The sequence below is a fragment of the Trichechus manatus genome, unplaced genomic scaffold (assembly GCF_000243295.1).
Source record: "Trichechus manatus latirostris isolate Lorelei unplaced genomic scaffold, TriManLat1.0 scaffold00061, whole genome shotgun sequence".
In the NCBI taxonomy this organism is placed as follows: domain Eukaryota; kingdom Metazoa; phylum Chordata; class Mammalia; order Sirenia; family Trichechidae; genus Trichechus; species Trichechus manatus.
In genome coordinates this window covers 7744836-7768667 of record NW_004443997.1, presented here as the reverse complement: position 1 = coordinate 7768667, position 23832 = coordinate 7744836, and the positions used below count along the sequence as shown (strand labels likewise).

The 23832-nt window shown below is 35.1% G+C and overlaps 1 protein-coding gene across 11 annotated transcripts in view; it reads right to left on the bottom strand.

The window, feature by feature from the left end:
• TAOK3 (TAO kinase 3) overlaps positions 1 to 23832 on the bottom strand; it is a 178154-nt gene that overhangs the window by 67613 nt on the left and 86709 nt on the right. For all 11 annotated transcript variants that reach the window (XM_023733765.1, XM_023733757.1, XM_023733764.1 and 8 more), the window contains 8 exons: positions 19755 to 19853; positions 14249 to 14458; positions 9469 to 9540; positions 8988 to 9089; positions 6733 to 6778; positions 5499 to 5595; positions 3028 to 3141; positions 1713 to 1804 (listed from right to left, as the gene is read on the bottom strand). In XM_023733765.1, coding sequence (XP_023589533.1) covers positions 1713 to 1804; positions 3028 to 3141; positions 5499 to 5595; positions 6733 to 6778; positions 8988 to 9089; positions 9469 to 9540; positions 14249 to 14368 — 643 coding nt within the window. In that variant the 5' untranslated portion in view covers positions 14369 to 14458; positions 19755 to 19853. The remainder of the gene's footprint in view (positions 1 to 1712; positions 1805 to 3027; positions 3142 to 5498; positions 5596 to 6732; positions 6779 to 8987; positions 9090 to 9468; positions 9541 to 14248; positions 14459 to 19754; positions 19854 to 23832) is intronic.

Genomic DNA, 23832 nt, shown 5'->3' with positions numbered 1-23832 from the left:
ACAATGAAATACTACGCAACAATAAAGAACAATGATGAGGCTGAAAAACATCTCACAGCATGCATAAATCTGGATGGCACTATGCAGAGTGAAATAAGTCAATCACAAAAGGAGAAATATTGTATGAGACCACTATTATAAAAAGCCAAGTAAAGGTTTATACACAGAAAAAAACAACTGATGATTACAAGCGAGAGGAGGTATGGGAACGGGAAATCACTAACTAGGTAGTAGATGTCATGGATTGAATTGTGTTCACCCCAAAATATCTGTCAACTTGGCTGGGCATGATTCCAGTATAGTGTGATAGTCCGCCATCTTGTCATCTGATGTGATTTTCCTGTGTGTTGTAAATCCTATCTCTGTGATGTTGATGAGATGGAATTAGTGGCAGTTATGTTAATGAGGCAGGACTCAACTACAAGATTGGGTTGTGTCTTGAGCCAATCTCTTTTCAGATATAAAAAAGAGAAGCAAGCAGAGAGACAGGGGGACTTCATACCACCAAGAAAGCAGCTCCAGGAGCAGAGTGCATCCTTTGGACTTGGGGTTCCTGCATTGAGAAGCTCCTAGACCAAGGGAAGACTGATGACAAGGACCTTACTTCAGAGTCAACAGAGAGAGGAAGACTTTCCCTGGAGCTAGTGCCCTGAATTCAGACTTCTAGCCTACTAGACTATGAGAGAATATACTCCTCTTTGTTAAAACTATTCACTTGTGGTATTTCTGTTAGAGCAGCACTAGATAACTAAGACAATAGATAAGTGTTAACTTTGGTGAAGGGAAAGACAACACACAATACTGGAAAAGTCAGCACAACTTGACCAAGGCAAAGTCATAGAAGCTTCCTAGACACATCCAAACACCTTGAGGGAGAGAGTTACAGGGGCTGGGAGCTGGGGGCCATGGTCTCGGGGGAAATCTAGATCAACTGGCATAACATAGTTCATAAAGAAAATGTTCTATATCCTACTTTGGTGAGTAGCGTCTAGGGTCTCAAAAGCTTGCCAGTGGCCATTTAAGATATATCTATTGGTCCCATCCCATCCAGAGCAAAGGAGAATGAAAAAAACCAAAGACGCAAGGAAAATATTAGTCTAATGGACTAATGGACCACATGAACCACAGCCTCCAACAGCCCGAGCCCAGAAGAAGTAGATGGTGCCAGCTACCACAACCATCCACTCTGACAGGGATCAAAACAGAGGGTCCTAGATAAAGTAGGAGAAAAATGTAGAACAAAATTAAAATCCACACACATACAAAAAAGACCAGACTTACTGGTCTGAAAGAGACTGGAGGAACCCCTGCGACTATGGCCTCTGGACATTCTGCTAACTCAGAACTGAAGCCACTTCTGAAGTCCACCTTATAGCCAAAGACTAGACAGGCCTATAAAGCAAAGAATAACATGCTTGAGGAATGTGCTTCTTAGTCTAATCAAGTATATGAGACCAAATGGGCAACACTTGCCCAAAAACAAAGATGAGAAGGCAGGAAGGGACAGGAAAACTGGACAAATGGACATGGAGAACTCAGGGTGGAAAGGGAAAGGGGGAAAAGTGCCGACACGTTGCAGGGATTGCAACCAAGGTCACAAAACAAATTGTGTATACATTTTTGAATGAGAAACTAATTTGTGCTGTAAACTTTCACCTAAAACACAATAAAATAAAACAAAGTACAATGAAAATAAATCACTTTTTACTCACCTAATTCAATACAGGTGATCCCAAGTGACCAAACATCAACTTTCCCATCATACTGTCCTTCATCCATAGCTAGGATCACCTCTGGTGCCATCCTACCAAACATAATGTACAAAACTCAAGTTGTAAATTAAAAACAAAATTCATCTAATAACGTAATTCAATGAAATAGTTCTTCTTGAAGGTATTCTAAAATGCTTATCTGATAAAGATATTATTTTCTTACACAAATCATCTGGAAAAAAAACACTCTTCAAAATATATACAATATACTTGGTGATTTACATGAAAGAATTCATTTTTTTCCATAAATCCTGGTTCTACCACTTACTATCAGTTTGATTTTGGGCAAATTACTTAACCTTTCTGTATGTCAGTTTCTTTATCTGTAAAATGGAGATGATTCTAGTAGCTGCCTCATAGAGATATGTAAAAAAGTAATATATATGAAACACTTAAAAACAAATAAGTTACTTTAAACAACATGAAAAATGCTTTACGGATTTATATAAGCAATATAATCAGCTGTTTTGAAGATATTAAAACTAAAGAAGAAACAAAACAAAGCGAGGCTATGCTATGGATGTTACTTTACTTGTTTGTCCATAATGGATTTTCATTAAGAGGCTAGGAGCCATATCTGCTTAATATGCTTTGAACAGAACTGTTCTCTACTAGGACATGCAAGTAGTTACTTAGTAAATGCTATTTGATGATGACGGAAAAAAATTCAAAAAGTACTTTTTTTTTTACTTGGTAAGTAAATTTCCAGGGATGAATAAGTAATCTTCCAAATTACACTGAAAATTCAATGTATTTATGAAGGAAAGAAAGGACTCTGAATAGAAGGGGGCGAAACTAAGTCAGAATGACAAGTAGGTAAAAGCATCAGAGAACTCAACAGAGACAAGAGCTTGATTTCTTTCACTGAAAGGTAACATTTATGCTTGCTTGCTAGAGAAGGTTAAAGAAGCTACCTTGTTCTTCCCTAGAGTTGCTGCCCCAAGAGAAAAGTTCAAAAGAAACACCAAATTAAATTGAAAGCCTGAGCTTGGTCAGTGAGTTGATAATCCTGCTCAGTTTACACACAATGACATCAACCTTATTTGAACAATTTAAAGTCATTGTAAATTTTATACTAAGTCAGAGCGCTTCTTTTTTGCTAGTGAGTTTTCTCTCCTTCTCTAATGAAATTTTATTTTCAGGCATATGGTAAGACAATGTCAAAAAACCATACCAAACCAAACCAATGCTATGAGTCCATCTTGTTCGTGTATGCATATTTTAAAACTATGTCATGTTTTCCAATTCTACATACCAGTAAGGTGTGCCCACGAAGGAGTTGGCAGGAGAAGCCACTGAGGCAGATCCAAAATCAGCTAGTTTCACCTGACCTGGCTCTGTTAGAAGAATATTTCCCGCTTTAATATCCCTATAGGAAAAAATAAGAGGGTTAGAAAGTACTTTTCAATTCTGATTATGGAATAGGTCAGAGCATGCAATTAATAAGACAAAAAGTTTATTAAGAAATCTTGCTCAGATAGCCAGAAGGGGATTTAGTAATTACTGCATGTTGTCAGGGGTCCCAGATTCCTGGGTATACTTACAAGCAGGTCATAGTAACTACTTAAAGGCGGTTCTTTCTTCAGGGGGAGGGAATGAAATGAGAAAAAAGGCAGACATGGCAGAGAAGGAAACCTAGTTAGTTGCTACTCTTAAAAAAAAGCATATTCTTAAATGCTAAATCCAGTCGCCGAAAGTATTCCTTGTGCTGGGAAAACCGGTGTCATTTGTAACTGCCTTTTTTTTCCTCCAAATTACGTGACATTTTTGGAGTCTAAATAGATCTTCAATGAATCTGTATTGACTACCTATCAATAAACCTCAACTACACACATACCTTTTCTTTTTTGCCTGTGACCCTTTCTCTCTGCCTTTATTTTGTAACTGCAACTCTAAGGCATTTGAGGGTACATGTTATATAGAAGGTGTTATTTTAAAAATAACACTGTACAGTAAAAAGTAGACCCTGAAAGATCAAAACAAACAAGGATTAGGAGTTAAGAAATTGCATTTCTATTGTATTACTACAAAAAGAATTGCAAGTGGTTACTATTAAAGCTATTAGATGTTTTATGCAGTAAAAAGCTTTAAAAATGGGATTTAAAAAATGTATTCCTTAGTATGATAATTTAGAATGAATTTAAAAAAGGCATGAGGTGTAATGAGTACTAGGAACCAAAAATTGTAAGTTGATGGGCAGTGGAAAGATACAGTAGAGAGAATGAGGAAAAATTTATGTCAAGTTGAAAATGATAAGGCTCATATACTTCCAAAACAACTTTTCCAAAAATCTTCCCTTGCAAATTCCGTTTCCTTCCTCATGATGACATTAGGCATTGGCAGAGAGAACTAAAAAAAAAGTATTATTTATTTCTCTTTACAACAGAAAAATAATATTTCTCTATTATCTTCAAATAGAAGACTGACCTGCCTTCTAACACAAAATAATAAAAATCAAAGACACAGTATTTATTTTTAAATAAAGAGCATCCTTGAAAAGTTTTTTTTCCTTTCAACCTTTTTTACATATTAAAGAAGATAAAATAGAACACAGACTAAATATTAAACTAATGTGCAGAATAAGGTAATAAAGTTACAAAAAAACTGGCTTTAAGTAAAAGCAGGTAAAGTCATCATAAGCAAGTTGGCATTCAGTAATAGACATCTTAGTACCTAAGAGACAGATTTTTCTTTAAAAAAAGTTATATCTATAGATATTATGGTACATGTATTTCATCAAAATTTGTTAGACATGGTTAGACTCATTCCTCACTCTTATAAATAAGTCAAATTTAGGGCAGAAATTTTGGCATGCCTAATACGTGGAAGTTCTGCTTTTGCAGTACCAGTAACTGGTGACACTTAAACTCTAGGATGATTCAAACAGGACCAAAAGGGGAACCTATGATCTAATAGTTTCACTTCTTCCTAGTAAATGTAAAGTGTTTACTTTTGTAAGTCATATCAGATGCTTTATACCTACCACATATCCCAACACTTCTCCTACCATTCCTTAAAGCAAATGTACTAGAAGTTCTTGACTGAGAGGAGGAAAGATTGCTTAACATCTTTCCTTTGGAGAAGTTAGTAGAGGGAGGTGAGAGTGGTGGTAAAGAAAATATAAAGTAGAGGAAAGCCCTGGATTGGGAGTCAAGAAATTTGGGTTTCAATCCTAACTCCATTACCTAAGTGCTGTAAAACTGTGGGCAAGGTAGTTAAATAGTTCTGAGCCTCAGTTTCTTTACCTGCCAAATAAAGGTAATAACTTCTTAAGTATCTATATGCACTATAGAAATGCAAAATATTATTTAAGTAATAAAGCAGCAAATATTTATATAAGATTGACTTGTTATTTACAATAGGAAAGGGAGAAGAAACTCATCTAAGAAATAAAATATATGGAAGACTGATTTTCTTTTCTACTCTTCTTGGCACAGTATCAAAAGGTTGCTGGGTCCTTCTTCAAATGTCCCTGTAATACCCAGCCTGGAAAATAGTTACCTACAGAACGGAGATGATGTAACTCTTTGTGGATATATGGGAGAGACGGAGAGATAGGAACTAAATTCTAGCAACTTTACTCCTTACACCCAGAAGCAGCAGCAGTCTTGCTTCCCGTAAGTCCTTAGGCACACTAAAAATTGGAACATGCACTAATTTTCAAGGTTCCTTGAATAGATAGTCCTGTAACTGGAAAAACAAAACATAACTGGTCTCTAATCTTACCTATGAATCAATGCATGAGAATGCAGGTAGGCTAGCCCCTGCAAAGCACCCTGAGTAATGGCAGCGATCTCAACCTCCTGAAGCGGTTTCTTATGGACTAAAGAAGGAAAACAAGTCAGGAGTATATGATCAGTTTCATTCCTTTTTTATTTTATACAGCTATACAAAACAAAACAAACCCACAGCCATCGAGTGAATTCTGACTCATAGTAACCCTATAGGACAGGGTAGAACTGCCTCATAGGGTTTCCAAGGCTATAAATCTTTACAGAAGCAGACTGCCACATCTTTCTCCCTCAGAATAACTGGTGGGTTCGAACTGCTGACCGTTAGTTTGCAGCCGAGTGTTTAACCACTGTGCCACCAGGGCTTCACTATACAGACCAGACTGATTTATGCATTCTCAAATGACAACTGGGGAACACATTCACCTCAATACACAGGGTCTATCATTTCTCCAGAATAACAAAAAATAATCAGATAACAGGAAACCCAAGTGCAATTAAAAAAAAAAAAAAACCAAAAAACAACCCAACCCCAAACAAACAAATCCTTTAAAACAAAACAACAAAGCCTGATCTTCACTGAGTGATGCACTGTTAATTTACTTAACAGTTGTGCAAGTCAAGGCCACACTGATTCCGACAGGCCAGGCCCAAATTTACCAGTCCCTTCTGACATTTTAAGTGCCTGGAGTGTTTAAGGTTACATTATTTTCCTCTGCCATAAAACCATCTATAATTACCCCTCCTAAATACAGGTTTTCATTATTTGTGAAGGCAGCTAATAAGCAATTCCTATTCAGAGATCAAGGATGATATGAGAAAGCTTTTTTTAAACACAAATTTTTAACACTTTCTGGTTATAACAGCATTTGCAGAGGAGATCTGGGTCAGTCATGATATTTGAAAAGGTTAACTATCAATATAATCTGATAACATCTACCTCTATTTCATACCCACACATGAATTTGATGTTCTTGGTTATATACCACATCGCAAGGGCCTAACAGTTCAGCACTACCTGGCTGAACTAAAACAGCAGAAGGGTTGCTAATCATCCCTCAGGTACTTGCAGTGACACTGCAGAGATAAAAGTTTGCACAGCTTATCCACACAATGCTTAAGTCCAAGTCATCATCCATTTACTTTGCCCAAACTGCACTTTAGTATAAGAAGAGCTATCATTCTGTCAAGGTAAAATAGAAAGGAGGCAATAGTGCTTTTATTCTTACCTTCTAATAAATCTGAAGCTGAGCCTAAGCAATATTCCATCACCAACTGTAACAGATTAAAATAATAACCAGAACAATAAAAAATTAATAAGAAACTACTACTAAAAAAACTCCTTCCCCCCAACAAAACAAAACCAAGAAATTAAGAATACTAGCAGAATAAATACTCTGACTTACCTGAACCTGAATTAAATTTTGGTCATCTGGCACTAATTGATTTCTACAATTTCCACCATTTCATTTTTTGTTATCGCCTACTTGGAATTAGTCTAAGACTAAAAAGGAGCTGAATATGCCGACCTTTTGGTTAACAGCTGAGCTCTTAACCACTGAGCCACCAGGGCTCCTACATGCTCATTAGAAAACATAAATTCCCTATAATCATCTAGACATTGTAATATCAACGTATTGATTCCTCTCATTTTTTAAATGTGGAGACATATGTAAGTGAATATTATAGATAATGAACATTAACCTCTTATGTGCCCTGTTTTCTTCTTTAATTAATTTTGATGGTAATATTTCAAAATGGTGTCATGTACTTTTCTCATTTCTTAAACTGAGCAACTGAATACGTACATACAACTTCCTTAAATTGAGTATACTGAATATGAACATAGACCTTTTAAAAATTGAATGGATGGAATATGTTTATAGTTAAATTTACATTTTAAAAAATTACATATTTAAAACAGTGTTTTTGTCACAAATATTATTTTCCCTATTATTCCATAACAGAAGGGCAAAATCCAAGTGCTAAATCTCATGTTTCATGTCTTCAGAAAATCCCCCAAGCTCTCATTTGAAGCCTATTTACTCTTAGATTGCATAGAGTGCTAATAAGCTTGGTTATCTGGTTTCTGTCTAGGAGTGATTTGCTAGGCTAATTCACAAGGGCACCTGATCTATGGCTGGTTGGTTGCTCCTGACACTAAACAGCTCTAGTTGCTCTGCCTTTCAATTACTGGGTCTGCTTTCTAGCTTCCCCGACTACTTTCTTATGGCCAAATAATTCTTGTGGCTATTTGTATGCATGTCTCCAGCAGCTCATTTCCTATGAGCTCCTTTTAAATAGTCTATCAAATCAGTTGAAGACAGAAACCAGTTAACCAAGCTTATTAGTACTCTTTGTAATCTAAGAGTAAACAGGCTTCAAATGAGAACTTGGAGGGTTTTTTGAAGACTTGAAGCACATGAGATACTGTACTTGGATTTTGTAAATCTAACATTTATTCTGCGGGCCCAGTATCTCTTTGTTGACTCCTTTAAGATATCTGAGATTGTCAGAGACCTGATTTCCAGATAATGAGATATTCCTTTGATGAATTCCTTTGCTTAGAAACAAAAAACAACCCAAACCCGTTGCCGTTGAGTCAATTGCAACTTATAGTGACCCTATAAGACAGAGTAGAACTGCCCCATAGGGTTTCCAAGGAGCACCTCGTGGATTCAAACTGCTGACCTTTTGGTTAACAGCCATAGTTCTTAACCACTATGACACCAGGGTTTCCTTGCTTAGAAAGGAAGCTCTATATATCTTAAGCATTGCTTGAACCAAAATATTTATGTTTAAGTATACTGTTTGATACAGCCTACCTGGGAACAAAAATTCCATTCCCTAACTGGAGATCATGAACAGGAAAGGACTTAGCACATGGTAAGCAATCACTAAATCATAGTTAAAATGGACTTTAAGTTGGAATGTGCAAACTGATAAAGTACAAAGTACATTTTCATGCTCTAAATGGTGCCTAATATACCAACCTGAAAACAGATACACAATCATATAAAAATATACCAAGAAGATAAAGTAGAACAAAAGACTGTTTCATTTTAATCGTATGCTAGACTCTATTTGGTAAAAATTAGTGATGGTAATATGAAGCACAGTTCAGAATTTTCAGGGAATTGGAGTAGGGGATGAGAAATGACAAACATACAAATTCCAGGATAATAATAAAAGGCCCTGCCTTTTAGTTTGACAAATAAGTCATTATAAAATGATGTTATCTTTTCACTATTTCTTTGCTGAGAGTTTATAGAATGGAATTTCCCAAAGGCTAGATATCATATTTAATTTGGAACATATACCATATGGTACTTTCTGAGATATTAATAAATGTAAAACACTGATAACGAAAGTCAAACGGAACAGAAACGGGACTCACAATTTTTTACAGATCAAATACATAATAGAAAAGAAAAAAAAATTAAACTAGGGGGGAAAAAAAGGTACTAGAAGTCCTCCTACTTACCCAAGCAGTATGCTCTTTCAAATAACAACCTTTGTATTCTATTGTATTGGGATGCTTCAACTGTCCTAAAAATTTGACTTCCTTAAGAATATCTTGCCATTTCTATTGAAGAAAGGAGATGTTTTAATTTTTAAACTGAAGATATTACTTTATTATCAAGTATACAAACATGCAATATCCTTTTTATTATTTTAAGTGGACATAAAGTAAATGTTTAATAGATGAAGAAACTATTTAAACTGTGTTACCTCTTTAGTTTGAGTACACAATGTAAATCTATCATCAAATATAATAAAGCCATTACACTAACCCGTGTCCTATCCTGCAAAATAGCTGACTGAGCTAGAATATTAGGAACATTTATTATATGATCTATAAGAAGGAAAAAAAATTGTGATAAAGAAATGTTTAAAGAACTATGTTTCTACTGCCAATTTCATACTAACTTGCTTGTGTCGGTTTACATATACAACTGTCTTACCTCATGCATCTGCTTCCCACTATAGGACATTTTCTTAACTGCCACCACCTCATTGGTACGAGCATTTGTGGCCTGTGTTAAGAGGACAGAAGAAAAATAAAAAGAATTAATATTTCAGCCATAAATATTTGAGTAGAGACTTTTTTAAAAATAACATTCTCACACTTCATTATCACAGTTCCAAAATACTTCAACTTTTGAGAGGCTACATAGACATTTCCACCCTACTTTAAGGCACACTTTCTCTTTAACCCTTTCAAACACATGTAAAGATTGTAGTATAAAAAAGGATTAGGGTTTAATAAAATATATTCAATCAAATAAAAAATGTGATATTTCCAAAATATCCATACTGGCTTCACCATGTAGACAGTCCACTAATGGCAATAGAGAGCCAGTTCAATAAATATGATATGGTATCAGATAATGAAATAAGTATTAAAAGAATGAAGTGATCTATATGTACATCTAGTAATATGAAAAGATGTCAAACATATTATGAAAAAAAACCAAGCTGTTCAGTTTTGTTTCTATAAAATAACAATAATGTTAGTATATGCGTAAAAAACTTCTGGAAGAATTTACACCAGAATATGTATCGATGATCTCTAGAGCATCGCTTTCTGTGACGATGGAAATGTTCTATATCTGCACTGTCCAAAACAATAGCATGTGAAATGTGGATAGTGTAACTGAGGGAATGAATTGTAAATTTTATTTAATTTTAATTAACTTAAATTTAAATAGTTAAATGTGGCTAGTGGCCTCTGTACTGAACAATGTAGAAGGAAAGACGAATCTTTTTTATTTCCTTTTATATAGTTTCTTACTATCTCACTTCTTATTGCTACTAATTTCTGAAATACTTATGAAAATCCAAATACACAGAGGTATTTCATCAAATTAATAATTTCTATCTTCTCTGAACATAACATATACTTTCAGCTGACTGATTCTACAAGAGGTGTGACAGCCTACAATTGACTTTAAGCATATTTCCTGGCATCATTCTGGGTAAAAGCTGTAAACTACAAAAAGGCTACAGTAGAATTACAATGTGTAGGTGTAAAAATACTGGTTGTTAGACTCTAGTCTTTCTGGCTTGCCAACATGACTATGACCCACTGACTTAAATTTAAATAGTTAAATATGGCTAGTAGCCTCTGTACTGAACAGTATAGCAGAAGGTAAGACTAACCTTTTCTTATTTCCTTTTATATAGTAGTATATATGAAAAGTACTACTTAGCAGTACCACTCTCTCTGAAATCTTCATAATTCACTCCTCCATTCATTCATTCAGCAAATACTTATTGAGTGTTCACAATCTGTCAGATGTTGGATTAAGTGCTGGGGATAGAACTGTAAACAAATATGTCCAGTACCTATCTTTCCTCTAATAGGTCAGATAGACAGTAATAAAACTAAAACCACAACAAATGAATGTCAGATTGCAACTGAGACATATACTATAAAGAAGGGTATGTGTTACTTTGAGAATTTAAAATGGTTAGTGAAGTCAGGAAGGGCTTCTCTGAAGAAATGAGGCTTACCTGAGAACTAAAGGACAAAGAGGAGTTAAGAAGGTGAAGATGGAAGGGAAGAGCATTCCAGGGACCAGTTTATGCAAAAGGCCTATGATGGATGACCAAAGGAAAGCAATTAAAGCTAGAACAATGAGAGCAAGGGAATGTAGTTCAGGTGTAGACAGGGACCACACCACGAAGGGCTTTGTAGGCTGGCCACATTGCAGATTTTGATTTTCAGCCTAAGAACAATGGAGAGTCTCCGAAGGCTCATCGCAAAAGGGAGGTCAGATTTACTGGGTTCCCCCGTCCCCACCCCAGGCCCACCGGGACATGAAGAACAGACTGGAGAGAGACCGAGCGGATGCACAGAGACCAATTAGGAGGTTAGTGCAGCTGTCCAACTAAGAGATGTTAGGATCTTCTTGCTTACAGTGCTACGAATAATAAGAGGAAGAATCTATTAATAGTGAGGGAGGAACAACACATATAAATATTACTGTGGCCAGTGGGAAAATTCATCTTTATGTGACCACTATAAATAATAGGTTAAAGCTTTTTGTAAGTTTTATACTAATGTGTCAGTATATTCCCTTTAATCTGTTATTTAATGCCTATGGGTTTATATGGAGCCCTGGTGATGCAGTGGTTAAGAGCTCAGCTGTAAAACAAAAGGTCAGCAGTTCGAATCCACCAGTCACTCCTTGGCAACCCTATGGGGCAGTTCTACTGTGTCCTAAAGGGTCGCTACGAGTCAGAAACGACTCGACAGCAATGGGTTTCGTATGGGCCTGTACTGTTCACTTTTGTATATGGGCAGTATCTAGTTAATTATATTTCAGTATCAAAGCCATCTAGGTATCTTTGTAATTTCTACAAATAATATATATTTAGTGCTTACTGTAAATAGGGCATTGTCTTAGCGTTTAGAATTGCAAAAGGCATACACTCTAGATTAAGTAGGCAGGACTGGGCCAAAAACCAAATAAATCATTAGGTCTTCTATAGGCTACTAGAAGATACGTCTCATTTTGCACCTAGTACAAATGTCCTGTTAGTACGTTTCAAAACATGTTTGGTTTATCGTACTCATACTGAAACACTGGAACTCTGAGAAGAGTCTGGCTGCTTTTTAAAATAGAAGAGTCAAATAGAGATTGGAACCACCATCTGACTGGCCAAGAGAGATTCTGAGAGAAGAATTAGTTGAAAAGCAATATAAGAAAAGTAAAAAAAAAAAAAAAAAAAAAAAAGATGACTGAATAGTGTACCTCTGAGCAAAACAAAAAGATCACAACAAATATATACAGCGTGTTTCCAGTTTTGAAAAGTTCAAAACTAGGCAAAACTGACTAGGGGTCGAAGTAAGTGGGCTACGGTACAAAGAAAAGCAAGGAAATAATCAGCATGAAAATCAGGATAGTGGATACTCCTAAGGGGAGGAAACAGGTCATGACTGAGGAGGATACAAAAGAGGCTTCTGGGGTGCTGGCAATATTCTATTTCTTGATCTGGGTGGTGGTTATACAGGGATTTGATTTTTAATTATTCTTTAAACTACATATTAAAAATATCTGTGTGTACTATGCACACTTCTGTGTGTATAATATATTTACCATTTAGAATGCTTTTTTAGAAAGTGTCTCTGTGAATAAGGAAGATTATATTTTGACTGGGCCTTAAGTGTTACTCTGAGCCCAAAGACTTACATAGGAATGTTAACTAGAAAATCAGTTTTCAGTCCCGGAAGATCAGATAATGATAAAATGAAACTGAATGGCAGCTGAGTATTAAATGGGGGTGAGGGCAGAGCAGTGGTGGCAGTGCTGAGCACAGACACCAAATGATGAGGAAGAGTTCACAGAAAACTCAGGCTGAAAATTTGGTTAGAAACAAAAGGGAAGAGCTAAAGATGCAAGTCTTAAAATCTCATTTGGAAGGAAAACTAATGATAAGCACTACCTAGATGGCAGAACATAAGGGACCACTTAAAAGGAATAGTCAAATATTGGTTTACATGTATATACATCTTTCACATAATCTTGTTTGAGAGTATGCACACACATGTATACATCTCAGACAAAATTTGATAACAGATTTGGAGAAGAAATAGGTAATAATTAGTACTTAATGTATTACTTGCTTTAATAGACTAATACTTCTAATGAAATGTTTGTTACATGGATGAAGCAAACTTCTAAGGTTATCTAGATTAAATTAACGAACTATAGTTTATGTAAAGAAGTTCAGGTTAATGAGCTGTGTTAACATTTCAGTTGGTTATCATTCTTCTCATCAGAAGACAGTCAAATCTTTGGAATTTAAAATGATTCCAGGGGGCAAGCCTTGTACTCCTTAATTTAAAATACTGCCTTGATGTTACTGCACTAAAAATCTCTGTCAGTCCGTCTGTCTGAGTTCCTGTCTTTCCATCTATCCATCCATTTCTCTATTCATCCACCCATCCATGTAACATTTATTGAGTTCCTACTATATGGCAAACATTAGACTAGTTACTGGGGATATAGCAATGAACAAAATGGACACAATCCCTCTCCTTATGAAGCTTATTATTTAATGGGAGGAACATAAATGAATCAAAAAAATCTCATGCTTAGTTATTTAATTACAACTATGGCAAATGCAATAAAGTACAAGCACAAGGTGTAGTGAGATCATAAAGAAGAGTGCTAATTTAGTGTTGGAGGGTTGAACAGGAAAGTAACTCCTAAGCTGAGACCTGTAGGATAACCAAGAGTTAGAAACGGATAAGGATGCAACGTGCAAAGTTTTCTAGGTGACGGGAATAACATATAAGGCCCTGAGGCATGGTGCTCAACTTCAAGCTTATCACTATTTTACAGGACCTCAACAGCAGATTCAGATGATTTATATACCACTGACTTGGAGACCTGGTGGCATAGTGGTTAAGAGCTGCAGCTGCTACCCAAAAGGTCTACAGTTTGAATCCACTAGCAGCTCCTTGGAAACTCTAAAAGGCAGTTCTACCCTGTTGTATAGGGTCGCTATGAGCCGGCATCGACTCAACAGCAACAGGTTTTGGCTTTGACTTAGATAACACCTAGAATTCTGGGGCCAGCTTTTCAGTAATGGTAAGTTGCCCCTACTATTGATATCCTTCAATCTGCAGAACAAATATTAAAACCAAGTGTATTTTACAAGTGATAGCTACAATGTATAGAGTTCCAACTTTCTTAATCTGATTTATCTAAACGATTCTTTTAAATTACTTACAAAATAAACTGCTCCAAAACTTCCATGTCCAATTTCATGCAAATCAATAAAAAGTTCTTCAGGATCATCTTTGTAGAACAGATCAGCAAGCTCTGGGTCCTTTGACACCCCTTTAGGCATGATGTCCAGTATTGAGAGCACTTTATTTTTTGATATCCCAGTCAGCTTTATCTCTCATTGATAAATATTCTTTTGGTAAATCTTCAGCACCTGTGGAGAAATGAGGTTTGCCATTAACTTACTTCTAACACATTTTGTTTGGTGGCAATACAAATAAAAATTAATATTAAAAAGCATCGTTTTCTTGAAACTTAATAATAAAAAGAAAAACCAAAACCAAACCCACTGCTGTTGATTTGATTCCGACTCATGGTGACCCTATAGGACAGAGTAGAACTACCCCATAGGGTTTCCAAGGCTGTAAATCTTTGTGGAAGCAGACTGCCACATCTTTCTCCCACAGAGTGGCTGGTGGGTTTGAACCGCTGACCTTTTGGTTAGCAGCTGAGCACTTTAACCACTTTGCCACCAGGGCTCGTAAAAAGACAAATATCCTCAAATAAAAAAAAATAGGTAAAAGATCTGAATAGACATTTCTCCACGGAAGATATACAAATGGCCATTAACACATGAAATGATGCTCAACATCATCAGTCATAGGAAAATGCAGACAAAACCACAATGAAATGCCATTTCACACCCATTAGGATGGCTATAATAAAAACAATCAGATAATAACAAGTGTTGGTGAGGATGTGGAAAAATTGGAACCTTTGTACACTGCTGGTGAGAATGTAAAGTAGTGTAGCTATTTTGGAAAACAGTTCCTCAAAAAGTTAGACATAGAATTAACACTTGGCCCAATAATTCCACTCCTAAGTATATACCCAAGAGAAATGAAAACATATGTCCACACAAAAACTTGTACACGAATGTTCATAGCAGCATTATCACAAAGCCAAAAGGTAGAAACAACCTGTATGACCATCAACTGATGAATGGATACATAAAATGTGGCAAATCCGTATAAGGAATATTATTCAGCCATAAAAAAAGGAAGGAATTACTGATACATGCTACAACATGAATGAAACTTGAAAGCATTATGCTGAGTGAAAGAAGTCAGCCAGAAAAGGTCACATATTGTAAGATTCCAGCAATAACGAATGTCCAGAATAAGTAAATTCATTGAGACAAGAAGGGTATCGGTATATCAAAAGGGTATAAAGGATATGGGGCTTCTTTGTTCGGTGATGAAAAAGTTCTAAAATTGATTGTGGTAATGGTTGCCCAGCTCTCTGAATATACTAAAAACCATTGAATTGTACACTTCAAATGGATGAATTGTGTGGTATGTAAGTTATATCTCAATAAAGCTATTATCAAGAAAATCACATCTGCTCTAACTAATAATGAGATAAATAATAACAACTAACATTAATTAACCACTACTATGTGTCAGACAACCCTAAAAACCTTAGATTGTCTCCTTTAATCTCCACAACAGCTTCATGAGGTAGAGACTTTATTATTATCATTTTATAGAGGAAACAAAGACTTTGTGAAGTAAAACAACTTCCCCAGGGTCAGGAATCTAGTATTTGTCAGAACTGGGACTCAAACCCAGATATGTCTAACTATAAAGCCCATCCTCTTAATTAATATTAATTAAACATACAGTAGTATAGATAATTAAACAACTCTTTATCAACCACTGGAAAAACTGCAATAATTTGGAGGCTATGCTAAATGTCCACTTAAAGAGGCAAGTTATTCTGCAGCTGTACAAAACATTCTGAGTTCAAAGTTTCTATCAATAAAAGGGCATCATTTTGACATACTTATATGTTGATCTGTGAAAGACCAAATGCTTTCCTGCTAAGATCAGAAACAAGGGAAGGATGAATGCTCTCTACAATTCTATTCGACATTGTGTTGGGTGTTCTAGACAGTGTAATAGGGCAAGAAAAAAGAAATAAAAAGCGTTAAGAAAGGAAGAAGACTATTTTTAATGACAGTTAACAATCATCTACGTAGAAAATTTAATGAAATCTATAAAAAAAAAACTACTAGAACTAATAAGTGAGTTTAGCAAAGTTGCAGAATACAAGATCAATATGTAAAAATAAATTATATTTCTACATATGAACACTTGGAAAATCAAAATTTAAAAATATCATTTAAAATAGCATCAAAAACAAGAAATTCTTAGGGATAAGTCTGACAAAAGATGTACAAGATTTCCACTGAAAACTACAAAACAACGGTTACAGAAATAAAAGGTACTGAAGACATATACTGTTTGTATGGGTCAAAAAACTCAACATTGAGGCTTCTTTAGAATTGGAAATTGAAGATAATATCTTAGAAGTTTACAAATTGATGAAAATACATTAATCCAGAAAGCTCAGCAAACCCCACAGAGGATAAATTCAAAGAAAAACATATGGAAGCATATCATAGTTGAACTCCTAAAAACCAAAGATAGAAAATCCCTAAAAGATGACAAAGAAAAAAAGATACATTCAGGGAAACAAGAAGAATAATAGCTGACTTCTCATCAAAAACAGCTGAAGCCAGGAAACAAAGAAATGACATCAGTAAAATGCTGAATGTGAAGCAAACAAACAAAAGTCATTCAGACCAGTAGCCAATACCTACCAAAAATATTCTTTAAAAATTTAGGGTAATCAAATTGACAACAGCAACTTGAAATATTAGATAGGAACCTTAGGGTGCAGTGAATTTATGTTAATGGCAGAGGAACAACTCAGAAAAGGAAGGTGAGAATGGTTGCACAACTCAAAAAATGTAATCAGTGTTACTAAACGGTACATGTAGAAACTGTTGAATCAGTGTATGTTTTACTGTGTATATTCTCAACAACAACAACAATAAAATAAATTTTACAAAAAAGCATTGGAAATGGAGAAGCTGACTCTAAAATTCATATAAAAATGCAAAACAACCAAAACAACTTCGTAAAACTGGAAAGTTAACACAGCCCAATTTCAAGACTTATTATAAAGCTGTAGTTTCAAGGCAGTATGATAATGGTGTAAAGACAAACAAGTAGATCAATGCAACAGAAAAGATAATCCAGAAACAGGCCCACACATTTATGGTCAACTGAGTTTCGATCAAAGTGCAAAGGAAATTTGGTGGAGAAAGAATAGTCTTCCACAAATGGTGGTGGAACAACTGGATTTCCAAATGCAAAAAAAAAAAAGATCTTCAATTCATACTGACACCGTATACAAAAATTAACTCCAAATTAATCATAAAGTAAAAGTAAAACATACAATTATAAAACTTCTAGAAGAAAACACAGAGGAAAATCTTTTTAATTGTGGTTTAGGCAAAAATTTTTAGACATAAAAACAAAAGCATAACCTATAAATGAAAAAAATCAATCATTAGACTTCATCAAAATTTTAAAATGCCTGCTTTTTGAAAGACATTGTTAAGAGAATGAAAAGACAAACCTCAGATTGCTTTGTAAAACATTTATCTCATAATGGACTTGTATTCAGAATATATAAAGAACCCTCAAAACTTAATAATAAAACCCCCAATTTTAAAAATGGCCAAAAGATTTGAATAGACACTTCACCAAGGAAGATAAACAGATGGAAAATAAGCAAATGTAAAGATGGTCAGTATTATTATTCACTCAAAAAAAACCAAACCCGTGGCCTTCGAGTCAATTCCCACTCGTAGCAACCCTATGTTCACTATGCAGATGCAAATTAAAACTATGAGATATTACTACATACTTGTTAGGATGGCTAAGATTAAAAAGATTGATCATACCAAGTGATGGCAAAGATGCAGAGGAAATGGATCTTTCATACACTGCAGGTGGGAATGTAAAATGGTATAACCACTTCAGAAAAGTTTGGTAGTTTCTTAAAAAGTTAAACATATACCACCTACTATACGATTCAGCCATTCCACTCCTAATCATTTACCCAAGAAAATGAAAGCATATGCCAAATAAAGCCCTGTACACAAATGTTCACAGCAGCTTTGTGTTTAACAGCCAAAACTGGAAACAACCCAAATGTTCATCAATAGATGAATGGATAAACAATCTGTGGTACATGGATACAATGGAATGCAACTAAGCAATAAAATGAACAACTGATACATGCTACAACATGGATTAATCTCAAAATAATTATGCTGAATGAAAGAAGCCAGGCAAAAGAGTACATAGTTTATGATTTCATTTATATAAGGTTCTAGAAAATAACAAACTAATCTAAAGTGACAGAAAGCATAACAGTGGTTGTCTGGGGACAGGGTAAAAGTGAGGAAGGGTGGGAGAGAGGGTTTAAAAAGGGGTATGAGAAAGCTTTTAGGAGAGATTGAAACGGTTATTATTTTCATCATGGTGATAGTTTCACAGATACATACACATGTTAAGGCATATGGAGCTCTTTAAAAATGTTCAGATTATTGTATGTCAATTATACATCAATAATGTTGTTTTTAAACAACACAATCAACAAACTTGAAAGGAAAATAAAACTGGGAAAATTCTTGCAAAATATATGCCAGTTAAAGTTATTCTTGAATCAGAGAGGGGGACATATACATGCATATCCATCCACCCATACACTCAAATGACAAAGGACATAAATAGGAAACTCAAAAAAGAAATATCAGTGGCCAACAATATGAAGCACATATAACTTCACTATTAATCAAAGAAGTAAAAACTAAAATAACAAGACATCTCTTTTCACCCACCAAACTGGAAAAGTAATAGAAGAAAAAGGTATATATTTTTTTGGTGCAAGCATAAGGAAATGGTCATTTTTATACCCTGCCAGAAAAGTAGAATGGGTATACTCTTTGACCCAGTAATAGTCTTCCAGGAATTAATACTAGACAGTTTTTAATTTTTTTTCTTGTTTTGGCAAAGGAGGCAGAGCATAAGTCGATACAGCATAGGAGGCATGAGACATTCAAGACAGGCAACATGGCTTCTTGCATCTGTTAAGTCTGGGATTTTTTTGCAGGCTTATATTTTATCTGAACTAGGTGCTGGGATTTCAGATAATTTTTATTGCCTTTTTTTTTTTTTTGCTTATTTGTGTTTTCTACATTTTCTGCAAACCTGTGTTAGTTCTGTAATTAAGAAAAAAGTGACACTAAAACTTTTATGTAATTTCAAAGTCTAAATTATAAAGTACAAAATAAAAATGGCAATATATGTTTTTCCCAGAAAATAATTTGATAATAGGAATCAAGAAACTGTAAGTAAGCTTATTTCTTCTAAGTAATTCTTTTTAACTGTAAGCTATAACTAAGAATAACTAAATTCTATAAGCAAATAATTAGAAACTCAAAATTTTTATAAAAGAATATTTTATCCCAATTTTATTATTTTTTTACTTTCCCTTTTATTTTCTTATAAAAATAATAAAAATCCATTATAGAAAATAAACGTGTTCCCATTTTATAGGAGAAAGCTAATTCATGGATCTGTGGACAATACCTTTTTGTACATGGCACAAAATACACGGTATTGCTCAGATTCATTTTAGCAGCAATCTCTTCCCCTTTATAACTTCAGTCTGCAGTATTTCTGGTGCACCTACGGAAAAAAGAATAAAATACATGTTTATAGGGGCAAAATAATTGCTAATGTGGTAGTTTGAAAATATTTACAAATATAAATGTAACAAAGTTAAATTTTTATCATCATCTGTAAAATGATAAGACTTTCACACTAAAGACACGGGCTACTCTTTTACAAGCAGTTCCAGGAAATAAATGTGTTATTAGATTTCAGAATCTCTATTGAGGCTTCCACTGGTTTGTCTGAGTCCAAGGAAACTCAGTAGAGGCGACCAGTCAACAGGCCTAATCTGGCAGAAGTGGTAATGCTGACTCTCTGTCATTTATATTTTGAATTACTTTCCCAATAGGCATGATGATTTACACTGACACATCAACCTCCCCTTTTCTAGGCACTCCTATAACCAATCTCAGGCATCTGGGGGGTAATGATTATTTCTAATTAAAGAAGTATATGTCCAATGAATAAAATGTAGGAAATATATACTATTGCATTATTAAAAAAAAAAAAAATCCATAATCCCACCCAGGACAAACTCCATTAACAATCCTGCATACTTTTTTTTTCCATGCACATATTTATTTATTCATGCCTATATTTATTTTGTTATCCAGATGAGATCATTGTACATATAATTCCATAGTCCATCTCTTTTATCTAACACTACACTGTAAGTATTTTGCCATGTCATTAAAAAATGTTCAGAAAGATCATTTTAATGGCAGCTCAATGTCTATGTCAGGAAAGGGCCATAATTCATTCACAACTGTTTCCCTACAATTGGAAACCAAGGCTATATTCAACCCTTTGTTATTTTAAAATAATAGCGTTCTGAAAATCTTTGTGCGTATTTTTATCTGTTTTGGGTGCTTTCCTTGGGATGGATTTCTAGAAGTAGAGATCGAAGAATGTAACAATTTAAAACTCATAACATGCACATATATTGAAATAATTTTAAGATGCCTGACTAGGCTTGGGGATGAAGGCCTTCCAGGAAAAAAATGAACAAAACAACTAGAAAAAAGGTGCTAACTTCCATTTTCACATTATCCCTGCTGAGGATGTCCTACTGTCCTCTCATGCTTCTATTTATAAACTGATCTTTTTCATTATTTTTTATTCTTCTGTCTGATTCTATGGCTGTGGAGCTCTTTACATTAATTGGTAGCTAAAGCCTGCTGGTGGCACAGTGGTTGAGAGCTTGGCTGCTAACCAAAAGGTTGGCAGTTCGAATCCACCAGCCACTCCTTGGAAACCCCATGGGGCAGTTCTACTCCATCCTATAGGGTCGCTATGAGTCAGAACTGACTCGATGGCACATAACAACAACAAAGCCTGCTGAATTCAGCATCACATTTTATTTAAACCAGCTATCAGCTAATCAAGCGCCAGGGTCTATGCGCCTACCCTGCTAATCTAGCAGGACTGCGGCTTCAGTGAACTAAAATATTCCTTATGGTGTTATATGATCACTAGTTGCTAAATTTCCAAGAAAGCAGTTCTAAATTAGGCATTTACTAACATCCCCATGTCCTGATTAATTTCAAATGCAGAAGACATTCACTCCTAGAAAATAGTTTTCTCATGCTACAGACATGCATGCTTAGTAATTATTTTCTCTCTAAATATTCGTTATCTTACATAATTTCTTAAAATACATATTCTCTCCATCTTTGCTTGCACAGCCCTGTAAATGTTCTTTAAAAAACTCTAAAACTTGTTGGAATTAAACCTTCTCAGTTGTATCTTTTTTTTTTTCCCTGCTAGAATACTACACATGTTATTTAGGATGAAAACTGTACTCTTGAAGTTCATCCATTAAACCTACAGGATGTTCTCATTCCATTTTACCACTCCCCTTCTTTCTTCATAAGGGTGTCTTGGATTCCATGAAACTGTCTTTTGCTGATTTTCCAGATTACTCCTTCTATAGCTCCTCTTCTCTCTGATTCCTAAATGAACGTGTTCCCCAAGGATTTGCCCTAGGTTCTCTGTGTGACTGCAAGCTGCTATCTAAATTTCTGTCCATTTAGTGATTTCAAGTATCACTATGTCACACGTCAATCCTGATCTCTATTCTAAGCTCTGGTCCCATATTTTCAAATATCTACTTGGCTTCTCCACTTAAATGGCTCACATGCACCCCACATTGACTCTTCCCTTTCCTTTGTCCCTTACAATTCAATTAATCCTCAATTCTGCTTCAAATATTTCTTACCTGTTTTTCACTTCCCATGTATATTGGCATTCATTATCTCTCTTCCCTGCTTCTGCTCTTTCGGCCTCTAGTCTATCTTTTCTGGAATCCATCTTAAAAACACTATTACCAAATTCACCTTCTTGAAGCACAGTTTAGGTAATAACACACCTCTGCTCGATCAAAATCCTTCAATGTCTCCCTAATGCCTACAGTATAAAGAGTAACTTTACCTAACTAACATTCAAAGCTGACCTCAAACCACTACTGTAACCTAAATTCTCAAACTTGATAATCAGGAAAAAAATGAATTACTGTATGCATACATTTTCATACTTTGGTCTTTGCGTAAGTTGTTCCCTCTGCCTGGAATGTCCAAATTCCGATTACTCTCGTGGTCTAGTTAAATGTCACCTCCTCTACAAAACCTACCACATTCTTCCTTTGCTACAATTTTAAATACACATATATTAGTGCTCTAAGCGGATGGCAAGTGCTTCTTCAGAGTAGAATACATATCTAAATCCATGGTTTGATTCCTACATGTTCATGACATCTTTACATAGCAGATATCCCATACGAGTCTGTTAAAATCTTCCTTAGAAGTAAAACTATCCTTATTCGCAGATGTCGTGATCCTATTCATAGAAAATCCCAGAGACTGTACAAGAAAGTTACTGGAACTAACAGAAGGATTCAGCAAAGTGGCAGGGTACAAGATCAACACATAAAAATCACTTGGGTTCCTCTACACTAACAAGGAGGACTCTGAAAATGAAATCAATACCATTTACAACAGCCCCTAAAAGCATAAAATACTTAGGAATAAACCTAACCAGGGATGAAAAAGACTTATATAAGGAAAACCATAAAACACTACTGCAAGGGACTAAAAGAGATCTACATAAGTGGAAAAACATTCCACGCTCATGGTTTGGAAGACTTAACATTGTGAAAATGTCAATACTACCAAAAGTGATCTATGGATAAAACGCAATCCTGATCCAAATCCCAACATTCTTTAATGAAATGGAAAAACTAATCTCCAACTTTATATGGAAAGGAAGGAGGCCCCGAATAGCTACAGCAAAACTGAAGAAGAACAAAGTAGGAGGCCTCACATTTTCTGATCTCAAAACTTACTGTATACCCACAGTAATCAACACAGCTTGGTATTGGTTCAATAACAGACACAGAGACCAAGAGAATAGAATTGAGAACCCAGAAGTGAATCCATTCATCTATGGGCAGCTGATTTTCGACAAAGGGTCAAAGTCCATTCAATGGGGAAGAAACAATCTCTTTAACAAATGGTGCTGGCAACACTAGATATCTGTAGGCAGAAAAATGAATTAGGATTCACAACTCACACCATGCACAAAACCTAACTCAAAATGAGTCAAAGACCTAAATGTTAAATTTAAAACTATAAAGTTCCCGGAAGATAACGTAGGGTTAAACTAGGAGACCTAATTTTTGGCATAAATAGTCTACCAAACAAAACTAAAAATGCACGAATGACAGAAGATAAATTAGATAACTGAGACCTCCTAGAAATTAAATGCTTATGCTTAGCAAAAGACTTTGTCAAGATATAAAAAGAGAACCTACAGACTGGGGGAAAAATCCCTTGTCAACGATATATCTGATAAGCGTCTAATCTCTAAAATATTTAGAAAACTTCAACAACTCAACAATAAAAAGACAAACAATCCAATCAAAAAGTGGGCAAAATCAACACACAAAACCCAACAGATAAACTAGATAACTGGGATCTTCTAAAAATCAAACACCTAT